We start from the raw sequence: 13614 nt of genomic DNA, 5'->3' as shown, positions 1-13614 counted from the left end.
GAAATATTTTTTCAACCTTATTACATGGTATTAATATGCAAGAAAAGTAACGAAATTATGTATATGGCCACCCCTTTTCTGGTCTGGCTCACATGAACTCTCATGGTTCACTAGTACGCTGTGCCCATAATCCCCTGTAATGAGAACTAGACACTGTCAGACTTCATATAGGAAGAATATCGTCGAAACGAAGCTGCTTAAAAACTTAATATTGAATATTTCGTGGTCGTATAATCTTTTGAATAAATGTTTATTCAAAAATATAATTTACTGCCAGTTTTAAAATGAAGCAATTTTTAAAATTAATATTCACTATAACCTACAACTATTTTAAATTTCCGATTGTTTTATTTTAAAACTACGGATCAATTTTATGCTAAATATACAGCTCCTATTTAAATTAAATTAGTATATTTCATCAAATGAATAATTTATAGAGATAAGTGAAAAGTATCGATATTAGAGTCTTGTACATACAATTCACTATTAAAAAAACAAGACTGACTTATATTATGTATGGTATGTTATTTTAAATAATATGATCGAATAAAATATGTACTACTATATTATAATACTTGAAAATAACACGAATTACTTTTCTCCGTATTGAAACTAAACTAAATATTTATCTAGACTTTGAATTATAGAATATGAAATATATTTCAAAAACCAAGTTAAAATATACAAACGTATTTATTTTAAACGTAAAAGTATTTATTGATATACATATTTTATTGGGCGAAAAGTTTTTATATAAGATAGTTTAAGATATGGCTGAACAATTCATATAATAATGAATATATGTATGTACATACAAAGTGTATATACGTGTCTGTCCTCACCGTAGTACTACGTCACGTAGTACTATCGGGAGAACTCTTGGGATTCAAATGATTACTTAGCTGGACCTGGTCTAACGGTCAAAGTGAAAAGCGGTTGCTTTCGCGGTCTTCTAAATGTCGTCTCGGTCGATTCGGTGTAACTCTGCTTGCTGCGAATTCAGCCCAACTCTCGTTTATTCCAAGCCGAAAGCAAAGTAGTAGTGCTTAAAAGTCTGCTTAAGAATTTTCTAGTTCACTCAGACACTTGCGTGAATAACAGGCATGCATCACAATTAGGAATTGCAATAATACCGGAATTTTCAATACCGGTATTGACATTATTATCATTAGTTTAATGAATTGGTAATAAAAACAATCTGAGTACCACTCGCATGTTTCACCATGTTTAGTGATCAGCAAAGCCCAATCATTCGAATACTCCGTGAATTATATCTAAAATTTTAATTATATCATCTATTGTTGTCATGTTTACCACGATTCAGCATGGGTGATTTTTTTTTGTAGAATTATTTTGTGAGATTGTGAATCACTTTTTTGATTACATTACAACTACATAGACCTAATTGTTACAATGTATTTAGCATCTTTAAATGTTGTTTAGTGGACAAATCTGATGTCCATTCATCTTAAGTCGAACTAAATGCTGTATTGCTAAGTTAATGCTGTGATATATTGTTGGATGTTGATACGTAATTGCGAGTTTTGCGAAAAAATTCAAGGATTTATGAGTCGGAGCATTTTTAAATATATTTAATAAAAATATAGTAACTATTGTCACCTGTAAAATATAATTAACAAGTTTTGACTCAAATTGCCGACATTTATCCGTCTGTATATTAATGCATATTTCATGTTTCAAACAATAAGAAGTTTTTCAACAATCTTCTTTATATTCAGGTACTTCTAAAAATACTTTGTGTTGTCTATGGCAATTCAGCACTACCGGTATTATCGAAGATCGATTTTTGCCTCAATACCGGTATTGTAATCCCTAATCACAATAATGAACCTTCATTTGTCTATGAATTTCAATGGATTTGACCCCTTCACTATTAAAAAAACAAATGACAGAGCACTGCTCCCATTTAATGTTAATTGTAAGGCGGCAAATTTAAAGCTACTACTGTGCCTTCGTTTCGCATGCATGTTTGAGTATTTTTTTTTAAATAATTTTTTCGTAACCTTCTTGTGAATTCTTCTGATAAACCTAGTCGTCTCCGAAGATCATGTTGAACTCTGTATTTTGCACGTCGTAGCTGGGCCAGGGTTGACTTGAAGAGGGAAGCGGCTGTTTTCTCGGTCTTTTAAGTGTGTGGATGTAGTTCGGATGAACTCCCATAAATGAAAAATCTTTTCGGAAGTAAATTCTGAATGGAGGTGCTGTCGAAAATGAAGCTTGTTCGAGGTATTCCAATCTCAACACGAAAATTTGGGGGTGTAATTAGATTTGTTTATTTCCGCTGTCTTTCTTTTTAGAATAGTTGCGTAACTGTCACATACAAAATTAACTTGTGGGTACAACAATGACACTTGTCGACGGGGTCGTAGACTTTTTCTTATAACCCATATAATGCGTATTGCAATAAGTTATTCGTTAAAGCGCGACTAGCTCGTGACTTGTGAGTGGTATATTTGCTGCGATATAATATAAGTAATTCATTCTTAGATTAACCAAAGTATACATATGTATTAATTTTCATAAAATTACAAATAATTATCTCATAAATAATATTCGCCATAGTTTTATATGACTTTGCATTCAATTCCTGTTGAATGATCAATGAAGTCGTTCAAGTGGGATTATAGAAACTGTTCGACGATACAAAGCTGCACTCCTTCCACTTAAATATCTCACAAAACTAGAATGCCTATATATAGGCACAAATAATTTGAAAAAATATATTGAATACCTATGATTTTTATTAATTATTATTATATCGAATAGCTTTTTTGTGTATTTTTAATTTTCTGAAAAAATAATAGGAAACCTAAAGCCAAAGTTCAATTTAATAGGTGAAGATGTCACTAATTTTTAATACATATCCATCATTTTGGTTCATAACTTCGCTCGTTTTTGTCTTATTAGAAAATATTTCTCGTCAGAGCAAACAATTATAGGTTTTGATTTATTATATGTTAAATTAATAAAAGTAATGTGTATTTGAAGAAATTATTTTATTTCACGAATAAATATGTCACTAAATTTCATTTTGTATTGATTTCATTCAATTTAATTATATAATACCTGTATTATAAATTATTCAGCAAGTCAATTATATTAACATCAAATTACAATGTATATACTAAAATAGTCACAGAACATCGATTATCTAAAAATAAAAAGTAGGATCTGAAATAAATTTAAAATTTATTCGTTTTACTTCATTCTTCATCTTCAAGTATTCGAAAAGTATACATCATCTCTGACGAATTTAGATCAGTCAACTATTTACAATCACATTTTTATTTCACTGACATGAAATTAGCAGTTCGCGTCAACCGCAACGCCGTTCAAGAACCAATCGTACAAATATTGTCGAACACCGTTGCATTCCTTCCTGGATAACATGACATTAGATCCTGGAGCCCTCTCGAAGATCAGCTCCAAAGGCGGAAAGTGGGTGATGTCATCTTCGGGCTTCCACTGAGACAAATTCTTCATTTCATGTTGGAAGCACTCTTTGATGAACGTTAACATCCTTTCCATAAAGTTCATGCAAACTATTGGACTCCAGAATTCCTTTAAAATTAAAACATTTTAATTCAGTTTTAAATAAATATTATTAAAACATAAAGATGATGCATATCAAACAATCCCAAATCAATTTTTAAGATTGTAATGTAAATTCTTTTCAATTTTATTCTATGTCCTTATGATAAAAATGTATAATAAATAACTTAGGATAGTTTGATATCTGATATGCATCTAAAATATTTACCCTTCCTATTTCCCACATCTCTTCTGTACTAAACTTTTTCAATTGACTTACAATACCGTTGTAGTTTCTGATACCTATAACTACAGTCTCTACTCCGGCTACAAAACACTGAAGCCATATTTCTCGTGACTTGTTCTTTCTATAATAAAGGGATGAAAACAGGATTTAGTTGAAATAATTCATAAATATTCTCATACTGTATCATTAGATAAAGCGATTTAAGTTTTTTTACGTTATGTAATAATAATTCATCGAAAATTGCAACAAAAAAATTAGCAATGTGAAAGTGAAACCTTAATATCTGACTTGGGTTGTTTTAACTAAAATAATAAATTAAAGTACGCAGATCTGATACGTCCCTAAAAAGAATCCGAACCTCAAAGCAGTAGTCGGCCCACCATTAGTTATAATTACAGCTGCAACCCTTTTTGACATACTGCCAACTAATGACGTGCAGGCGGATGGAGACAATTTTTTCCATTGCATTTGTAATTTTTCTCATAGCTTAATTTTGGGTTTGCAAAATTGTGTAAGGCAACGTTTTCTTTTAATTTTGCCTATAATGCTCATGTCATGCTTCCAGTGCGTCCTCTGATACGACATATATAATAATAGCTCATATTTACAAGCACATTGCATTAATAAAAATGAAAAAAAACATATTGTTTTATTTATAAACTATTATTATGTTTGTGTGAAGTAATCATTAATTTCTGTTACTAAAATAACTTGATATTGAATAGGTATTGGTATTATCTATGTTTATTTTAAATTTAAACTTATGTACTTTTGGCTTTAATTAATTACTACTTTTCTTATGACCATTTAACACATACAATGTTAGTAGACCGACACCAATAACATAAAAAGCAGGTGGCCCGTAGTAATCAAAAGTTTGGCTACCCCTGCTCTATAGGATTTAAGTCTGGTGACTGTGTAGGCCAGTGGTCACCAACATACGGCTCGCGGGCCGGATCCGGCCCGCCAAAAATGTTCATCCGACCCTCCAAAAATTCTCGATTTCTGCGTATAAATAATTCGTATAAGATGTATTCATTTTATAGAATTTTGTTATTTGGTTGTGAATTCACGGCAGCTATATTTCAATTAATCAATCGGAATTTGATTAGGTAGTAGGTAGTGCAAATTTTGTTTTTAAAATTACGATTGAAATTCATTAAATTATAGTGCCTCAATATAATGTCAAGGATAAGAAAACTAGACGCCAAGTGTCGCGTATTTAATGAACAGTGGTCAATTCGTTATTTTTTGTAAAAAAAAAAGAAAGACAAATGCATATGTCTAATTTGCAATGAAATGGTGTCTGTTTTAAAAGAATATAATTTAAAACGACACTACACTACAAAACATGCGACAAAATATGACATATTTCAAGAGGATTTGCGAAAGAAAAAACTGAGCTCACCCAAGACTTTAAAAATCTATAAAAAAATATTCTTATTTTTAGTAATAAAAATATATGCATGGTTAGAGAAAGTTTTCGATCTAGCCAAATCGTAGCAAAGGAAAACCATTTATTGAAGGAGATTTTGTAAAACGAATTTGTTTGGCCCTTGCTGAGGAAATATGTCCTGAAAAAGTGAATAATTTTATGGCTGAGCTTATCTGCATCGACTATTGTTTGAAGATTTGAAGATATAGGCGCTGATATGAAGAAGCAGCTCGAAGAAAAGGTTCTCGACTTTACAAATGTTTCAATTGCACTGGATGAGAGTGAAGACGTAAGTCACATAGCTCAATTGTTAATTTAAACGAAAAGTAACAGAATAACTATTAGGATTAAAAGGTTTGAAAGATAGAACTACCGGTGAAAACATATTTTCATGTGTATCAGAAACTATTATGACTTAAAACTTAACTGGAATTTATTATCAGCGGTTACAACGGATTGTGCTAAAAATATGATTGGCTCAAATATTGGATTTATCGGCGAACTTAGTAAATTTCTAAAAATTAAAGGTATTAGAAAATCTTTGAATTTTCATTGCATAATTCGTCGGTAATGTCTGTTATAATAACAACAGTAACTTCATTCGCAAGACTGGTCTGAATCATCGTCAATTCAAAAGTTTTCTTGAAATGATTGAGGCTGAGTATGGAGATTTGCTGTACCATACTGAAGTGCGATTGTTGAGTCGTGGAAAGATATTAAAGCGATTTTTGAGCTCAGAACTGAAATGGATATGTTCAGATTGAACTATCGGATCCCAAGTGGTCGTGGCGTCTCGCCTTTTTAACTTACATACGTATGTTAACACCTTAATATTTTAAATTTGAAACTGCAGGGACACTATTAATTAGTAAATCACCTTTATTATATCATTTGTTTGAACATAATTTAGAATTATTCAAAAATCATATTACTCAATATCAATTCACCCATTTTCCATACCGTGACAGTTTGTTTAAAACCTTTGCGAAAAACATTTTCTCTTTCGAAGATTGCATTAAAGATTGCAATTGACATTCCGATGAATGACGTCGAAGATAATTTTCAAGCAAATGATAGCGTGAAGATATTTTTCAAAAATGAAACATTAATTTCCTTTTATGCTAAATTAAATGAGTCAGACTTTCCCAAGTTAAAAACAAGCGCTAGAAAAACAACTTCAATTTTTGGGAGCACATATGCGAACAAACATTTTCCAAATTAAAATATATAAAATCAAAAAATCTCGAAAATTACTTGCAAATTGGCACTACAAAATTAAAACCGAAATTAAAAGAATTCATTTCATCAAAAAATGCGCAAACTTCACACTAATCACAATTTACATGTGATCAAATTTATATATTTTAGTTTGGACAGTGTATGTTCACATCATACAATATGTAACACTAAAAAAACTATATATAGAAATAAATTCAATACTTGAAATACCTTTATTATTACTTTCTTCCTTTTTAATATGTATGTAGTTTAATCAGTATATGTACATACACATAAATATTTTTCTTAATTGTTTTGTTTATAACTCAATAGATAAATTAACATCCATACAATATGTAAAACTACACAAAGAAATAAATTCAATAATTGGATGGCCTTTATTATTACTTTATTCTATATCCTTTTTTAATTAGCTGTAAATATAAATTAGATATTCCTACATTATTATAAATATTTTTGTATTATAAAATAAGCACATATAAATGAATATTCTAATTGGATTCTAATCGGAATAAGAATTCATTTTCTACTCAGCCCACCAGATTTTAAAAAAAATCAATCTGGCCTTTTTCTCAAAAATGTTGGTGACCACTGGTGTAGACCATCCTAAAAGCGTTAAACCCTTTGACGCAAACCAATCCCTGCTTTTTAGCGAAGTATGGTATGGTATCGGATGGAAGCGCGGTCTGTGCTTGGAAATATTTTCTAATAGAAATCTATTAAAGTGAATTCCAACGTTGAAATATAAATGTCATTATTCGTACTACCCTCGCAAGTGTACATGTTTCCTACCCCTGCTGCTACCATGCAACCCCAGAGCATAACGCTTCCGCCACAATATTTGACTTTGGGTACTATGCAATCAGTTAAATATTCTTCTTTAGCTCTTCGACGAACGTGTATTACACTAGAGGTCCCAAAAACTTCAAAAAATGTTTAAAAAAAGAATGATTATTTTTTTTAATTATTGCTTTAAAAATTTTAGAATAAATTAAGTTTTTAATATTTTTTTATATTAACCAATTTCAGTTTAAAATTATCTTAATCAGACTAAATGACTTTCGCCTAAGCTTCAGATCTCCAATCTCAGTGTTTTCAGGCCCACTCTGACCTTCAAGTTTTATTTATTTCTGAAAGCTACAGTTTGTATCAGGCTTTACCACCTCTGAGACCCACATCGTTGAGCCTTCTTCTCACTGTCCGCAAACATAAGGATGGCCCTCCGCTTGCAGTCTTTAGCAGCCAGCTTTGAAGGCGTTTTACAACAATTTTTAAGGGACTCACAAACCGAGATTCGACCTTCCTGTGCAGTTATCTTTTGTTTTCTTCCAGTTTTTAGCTTTGATTTGTAAGAACCGCATTCTTTGAACTATTTCAAAGCATTTTGTACAGCGTGTCGTGAAGAATTAATGTGTATACTAATTTCCGACATATTCAGTCAAGTATGTTAGCTTCATTTAATTCGTGTTTTTTGACATTTTTTAAATGTTTATATAATATTCATAATAAATTATTAAATAAAAAAAATTAAAACGACAAATAAAGGATCCAAAATCACGTAACTGAACATAATGGTCACCTAAGCGAAACTGAATAATTAGAACTGCAATTCCTTTTTAAAATTCAAGTGAGCAATTAAAAACGACAAATTTCTTTGTATAGTTCTCAGAATTACGGGTAAAACTATCTGCTAAAATATTTCAGTCATAATATGCACTTGTAAAGAGTTACACACCATTTTAAAGGGTGCCCCATAATTATGGCCAAAGCATGTGTATCGACGATATTTTTATTTCTTGAGCTATTCGTTTTTTCTTTTGTTTATACCACTGTCTGTGCTGCGCATGACAATTGTCACCTATATTGGACACGTTATTTGTGTTCAACTCTTTAGTATTGATGAATTGAATGCAAATTCGGCGATTTTTCTATTTTAAAATAACATTACAAATAATTTCCATTAAATTTGCGTTTAGTTGAGCTCAAAAATGTCTCTATTTTAAAAAGAACAGTACAAAAATTTGCATTCAATTTGCGTTAAAAATGGAATGAAGTGCAGTTAATTAGTGCAATGTTATAAAAGATGCATGAAAATTTTCATCAAAAGCTATTGAATGAAAAAAATTTTGAATGAAGTCGGAGACGGCCCATAATTGCTCTAGTGCAGTGTTTCCCACGGTGGGGCATCACGCCTCAGAGGTGGGGCACCACGCTTCAGAGATGGGACACGTCGGCAATTATCAACTATTCCACACTACTGTTTAATTAAAAAAGAGGCCGGTGGGACATATGACTTTTGAAAAGATTACGGTGGGGCATGACATAAAGTAGGTTGGGAAACACTGCTCTAGTGTGTCATAACAAGTTATGAATCATGGGTGTATAGTTATGCCATGTAAATAAAGGTCCAATCGTTTCAACAAAAGCACCCTGAAAAGCCAAGATCGAAAAAAGCACGTCAAGTTCGATCGAATGTCGAGGTTGTCCTTACTGTTTTCTTCGATTATAACATTATATTCTACCACAAGTTACCACCAGATCGTTCGGTTAATAAGGAGAAATACGGGAGAATAACTCACTGGCTCACTTTTCACTAATAATCCTTGAATTTTTAGCCTAAAGTGGCATAGTTGTGATGCCGTATTCATCAAATATAGCCCCCTGTGACTTTGGAAGACATTGAAAGGACAACGTTTTGAAATCTTAAAGAAGATAAAGATAAAATAGCTGAGTAAGCAGAAGACTATACCAAACAGTACATTTAACAAAATGTAAGAAACTGGCATAAATATATTATATTTGAAGAGGACTACTTTAAGAGAAAATATCAATATTTAAGAATGAATACATTTGACAAAAACGAAAGCTGTCGTCATTTATGATCAAATGTATTTTATTCTAAAATTTTATTTTTGATCTAAATAACTAAGAGACCAACATATAGTTGCCCAAATATGGAACACTAGATTAAGGTTTCGTACGATATTTATCGCTGCAGCTTTACAGGTATAAACCCAAAATTCACATATTATATTAATAAAAATATTCGCATACAATTTTATCTATATATCTATAAAGATCAAACCGCATTTGGCAAAGTATGCAATTTACGAGGGATTATCGTTTGAAATAAAAAATCGCTTTATCTAATCCGGAATGAACAATGTATGAAGTGTATGAAAATACAAATTAACCTAAAATTGGGATTAGTTTCGCTAAAACTGCAAGTTTTCAATTCGACAAACTTCTTCTTTCCCAACTCAGTGATGATGAGCTCTTCGCCAAAGTTTTGCGTGTCGGGAACGGCAGGCACTCTTTCCCCGAAATCTATAAACACACCGTCCATTTCGGCCGCGTAAAGTAGGCGGTGATCTCTCAACTTTGTCGTAAAAACGCACGCAAACTCTTCACCCTCTTTCACAGGTACATTAGTGACGGGCTCTAAACCCGGTCTCGCTGCAATGATTTTTCGCATACAGAATATAATTCATATACGAAAATATACACAGACAACACTCAACTTTTACATAAACATACATATGTATTGCTATAATATAGATAACAGTTTATTTTATATGATTCTTTCTTCAATCATGTTTAAAATATTCACAAAAACCAACAATAGAGATAACTAAAAATAAATAACCTTTTCATTGTTAAAAATATTCTTGAACTTTTTTAAGTGATATGAGTTTACATTTACAGATAAAAATAAAAATAAGATTGAAAGGTCACCTATCAGCTGCACCAAGCCTTCCGATTTTTACTGACTACGTTTCGCATTTTGATAATAAAGATTATGCTTGTAAACCATTGCTTCTCAAGTTAGGGGAGCGGCCCTTAGATGACATTCTAGAGCTACTGCTAAAAAGCAGCAAAATATTTAAAACTAATACAAAAAGCAAATATTTATTTTATAAACAAAGTAAATTAATCAAACCTTTAGCGAAAATGTATTAACAATTTAATGCTTTCTTCATGTTCAAAATGTATGAATTAAAAATGCACAAACAAATATTTTTACCACGAATGAATTTGAATTTTAAAATAAGGATATATATTTCTTCCTATAACTATTATAATTTGGAAAAGTGCAAGATTTTGAAAAATTTTTTGCAAAAAAATTTAGTTATCAAGCTTTAGATTAATCTGCACAATGCATATACATATATCTAAAGCGATCCACAGCTATTACGTTTGCGCAAGTAAGAAAACTGCAATAGCAATGCCTTTATCCTGAAAAATATATTACATAATGCCAGAAAATGACTAATTAATTTTTCATTTGTTGCCACTCCCAAGAGAGATAACTACGTTCCTTGTAACTAAATTTTAAAATGCTTTCTAATAGTTCTCATAACCACTTTAAAACTGCCTTTCGAGAAAGATTTAAAAAAAATGATTTTGATTTTTCATGAAATATAGAAAGCATTTGCATATAAAAAGACCCATTGAGACTATATCTTCCAAAGCTGTATCCACAGTGCGAGACCCTTTTTAATGGGTTAGCCAAGAGTCTACTTACGGAAGCATTTTTGGTACATATCACATTTCTCATGAACGATTTAAATTTAAAACTCCAAGTCAAAAGAAAAATAATTCATGAAACATTTTCAGAAAATAAAGCATTCCAAATGAAACTGCTCGTTAAATTTAGCAGATAATAATGTTGTATTATTTTATATTAAAAAATAATAAATTTATATAAATATGTATCTAAAAAAGATCCATCAGTACCTACTAAAAAAATATACTCCGTGTCCAAATTATGTTGCCGACCACTGTCATTATTTGCAAGCATTTCGAGGGCCAAAAAATCTTTTGTTGTGAGCTAAAAAAAAGGGTCAATTGGGAATTTTAGTTTATTTAAGGATGCCGAGAGAGCAAAGAACCTTGGAAATTTTTGTTTATTGTTTTGAGATTGCCTTTTTTTCCCTAACTGTACAATTTTTTTCCAGATATCCTTTCTTTTTCGAGTCCGGTGCGCAGGATATTCTCAGGTCGGCCCTGTTTACACCTCACTATATTATTGCTGATACTAGAGATCCAGTAGACACGATAAAGAAAAAATTAGAAATTAAGGATCTATCAGCCCATTAGCGGATTACGGAATTTGTGTACCAAATGAAGTGATAGCGGAGATATCAAAGTTGTACGGTCAACAAACGACAACGGTAAATTGATAAGCAAAGATGATACTCATATATATGAAATACACGAGTAAGTCGACTACCAAATGTTATCTCTACTAACGAAAAACTTATGGCTGAAAAAAGAAATTAGGAATTGGTATAGTTCAGAAGATACTGCTACATGTATGCTACTCGTTATTATTTGCAATGAATAGATTTAAGAATTTTTTCATTGACAAGTATTAGAATATTACTTTAAAAGGTGAAAAAGTATTTTTGACATATACCCCATGCTGTATGACTGCAATGGGAAAACGAACAATGTAATCTGTAAAAGTTAAATTGAGATCACATTACATATGTATATTTTTAAAGTTGAGGATTGTCCACGTATATTTAAAGAAATGATAGGACACGCTCTTACCGGCCAACAAGAATTGTTCAAATTTATACCCCCATCTGCTACACCGCTCCCATTTATCATTTTTTACCTCCTCGGCCTTAATGTATCCCAAGTAAATGTTCCCTTGGTAGAGATAAGCCGTGAAAACCTCGTGCTCCCTGTCTTGGTACGGTATGTTGGCCATCTTTCTCAGCACCTGCCTGTTGCACACGAAACCGGCTTGCTGCAGGGTCTTGCCGGCGAACTCTTGCACCATGGTCGGACGGTCTGCAAGATATCTGTAGAACACGTTGTTGTTCTCTTCGGTTCTGCGCACGGAGGTGTTCTCGCCGACGGTCAGGTCTAGGTGGATCTTACGCGATGAAAACCGGTTCCACTGGAGGTAAGAGAGGTTCTTGGTGCTGGAGAAGTAGCGACCCTCTTCGTTCACGCTGAAGAAACCTTTGATGAGGGGCAACTTAAAAGTGGGGAAGTCGCCCTCGTACGAGTCCATCGTCGTCTCCAGCTGCATGGTGTCCATCTTGACGCGCTTACGATGCGCGCGATCTCGTACGCACCAGAAGCGTCGGCGATTTGACAGGCAAGACTCACCAGAGAAACGAATGGCGCGACGAGCCGGTCATAACACGCGAGATGTTGCATTCTCGCTACTTCGAGTCGTATCATCAAACAAATATTAAAATAATGATAATAATATCCAAATACAGTAGACTTCCCAATAACACGGTAAATTGAATGCGTGCTATTTGGGTGCGTTATACGCATTTAGGGCACTAGAGAATACTCATATCATTTTTTGTAACACGCACGTAAGAATCAGACGCATGTGGTGAGATATCCTCCCTTTCGCTCGCTAACGCATAAAGTAATAAAAGAGCATGCTTTTATATGGATGACCAGACGTCCGTATTTTATTTCACTGTTTAGATTAAGGTCGTCAGGACGGTTAAATGTTTCCTATTCAAGTAATTGTTTGTAAAAACTATATTCATAATATATTTGAGAATATTTAATTCCAATTAACATTTAAAAATCATTCATAATTGCATTTTTGACGATGTTACAGATTACTATAAAACTTGCTTAGCATATTTGAGAAACTGGAGTGAACCTTTAAAGATATATAAAGATTTTATTTTGATGTTATTATGAAAACTAGCACACTATGAACAAATTCAAAAAATGGCTGAGTATCTATTTGATTTTAGAATAGAAATAAATTAAAATGCCCTCTTGAATCATTATTCTGTTCTAAAACAATATATTACTAAACAAATAGAAGATGACCAAGCAAAATGGTTAAAACAGCATGCAATGATATATGGATCAATTTTTTCTTCATTCTCAAGGTAGAAAAAAATTTTTTTTACCTGTTTATTATCATTTCCTGCACATAATTCAAGCACAGAAAAGTGTTTTTATCATAAAAGCATGATGAACAGATCAGTGAAATAGACTCGATATCATCACAATGAAAAAAATATGTTTATATTATAAAACTATAGTAATGTTAATTGTAAAGTATTTTATACTTTAATAAAAGAAAACAGAGAGATTATAAAAAATGTTTAGTGACGAGATGGTGACGGGTGGCAATTAGACACAG

At 32.0% G+C, this 13614-nt stretch overlaps 1 protein-coding gene across 2 annotated transcripts; it reads right to left on the bottom strand.

Moving 5' to 3' along the window:
• Positions 1-3000: 3000 nt before the first annotated feature.
• LOC148233184 (decapping and exoribonuclease protein-like) lies at positions 3001-12636 on the bottom strand. Of its 2 annotated transcripts, none has more exons than XM_088189721.1 (4): positions 11215-12636; positions 9668-10443; positions 3782-3920; positions 3001-3582 (listed from the first exon to the last, which is right to left on the bottom strand). In XM_088189721.1, exons 2-4 carry the CDS (start codon positions 9946-9948, stop codon positions 3325-3327), a joined length of 678 nt encoding a protein of 225 aa, XP_088045847.1. In that variant the 5' UTR covers positions 9949-10443; positions 11215-12636; the 3' UTR covers positions 3001-3324. The 2 variants fall into 2 exon arrangements, with proteins under 2 accessions (XP_088045847.1, XP_088045846.1); XM_088189720.1 differs by having other exon boundaries at positions 9668-9929; positions 12030-12636.
• Between the last annotated feature and the right edge of the window lie 978 nt (positions 12637-13614).

This window comes from Plectrocnemia conspersa, unplaced genomic scaffold, assembly GCF_051122295.1.
Source record: "Plectrocnemia conspersa isolate PC_06_02 unplaced genomic scaffold, ASM5112229v1 ptg000008l, whole genome shotgun sequence".
Classification (NCBI taxonomy): domain Eukaryota; kingdom Metazoa; phylum Arthropoda; class Insecta; order Trichoptera; family Polycentropodidae; genus Plectrocnemia; species Plectrocnemia conspersa.
Note: the sequence above shows the minus strand (reverse complement) of the source record. Positions and strands in the feature narration are given on the sequence as shown.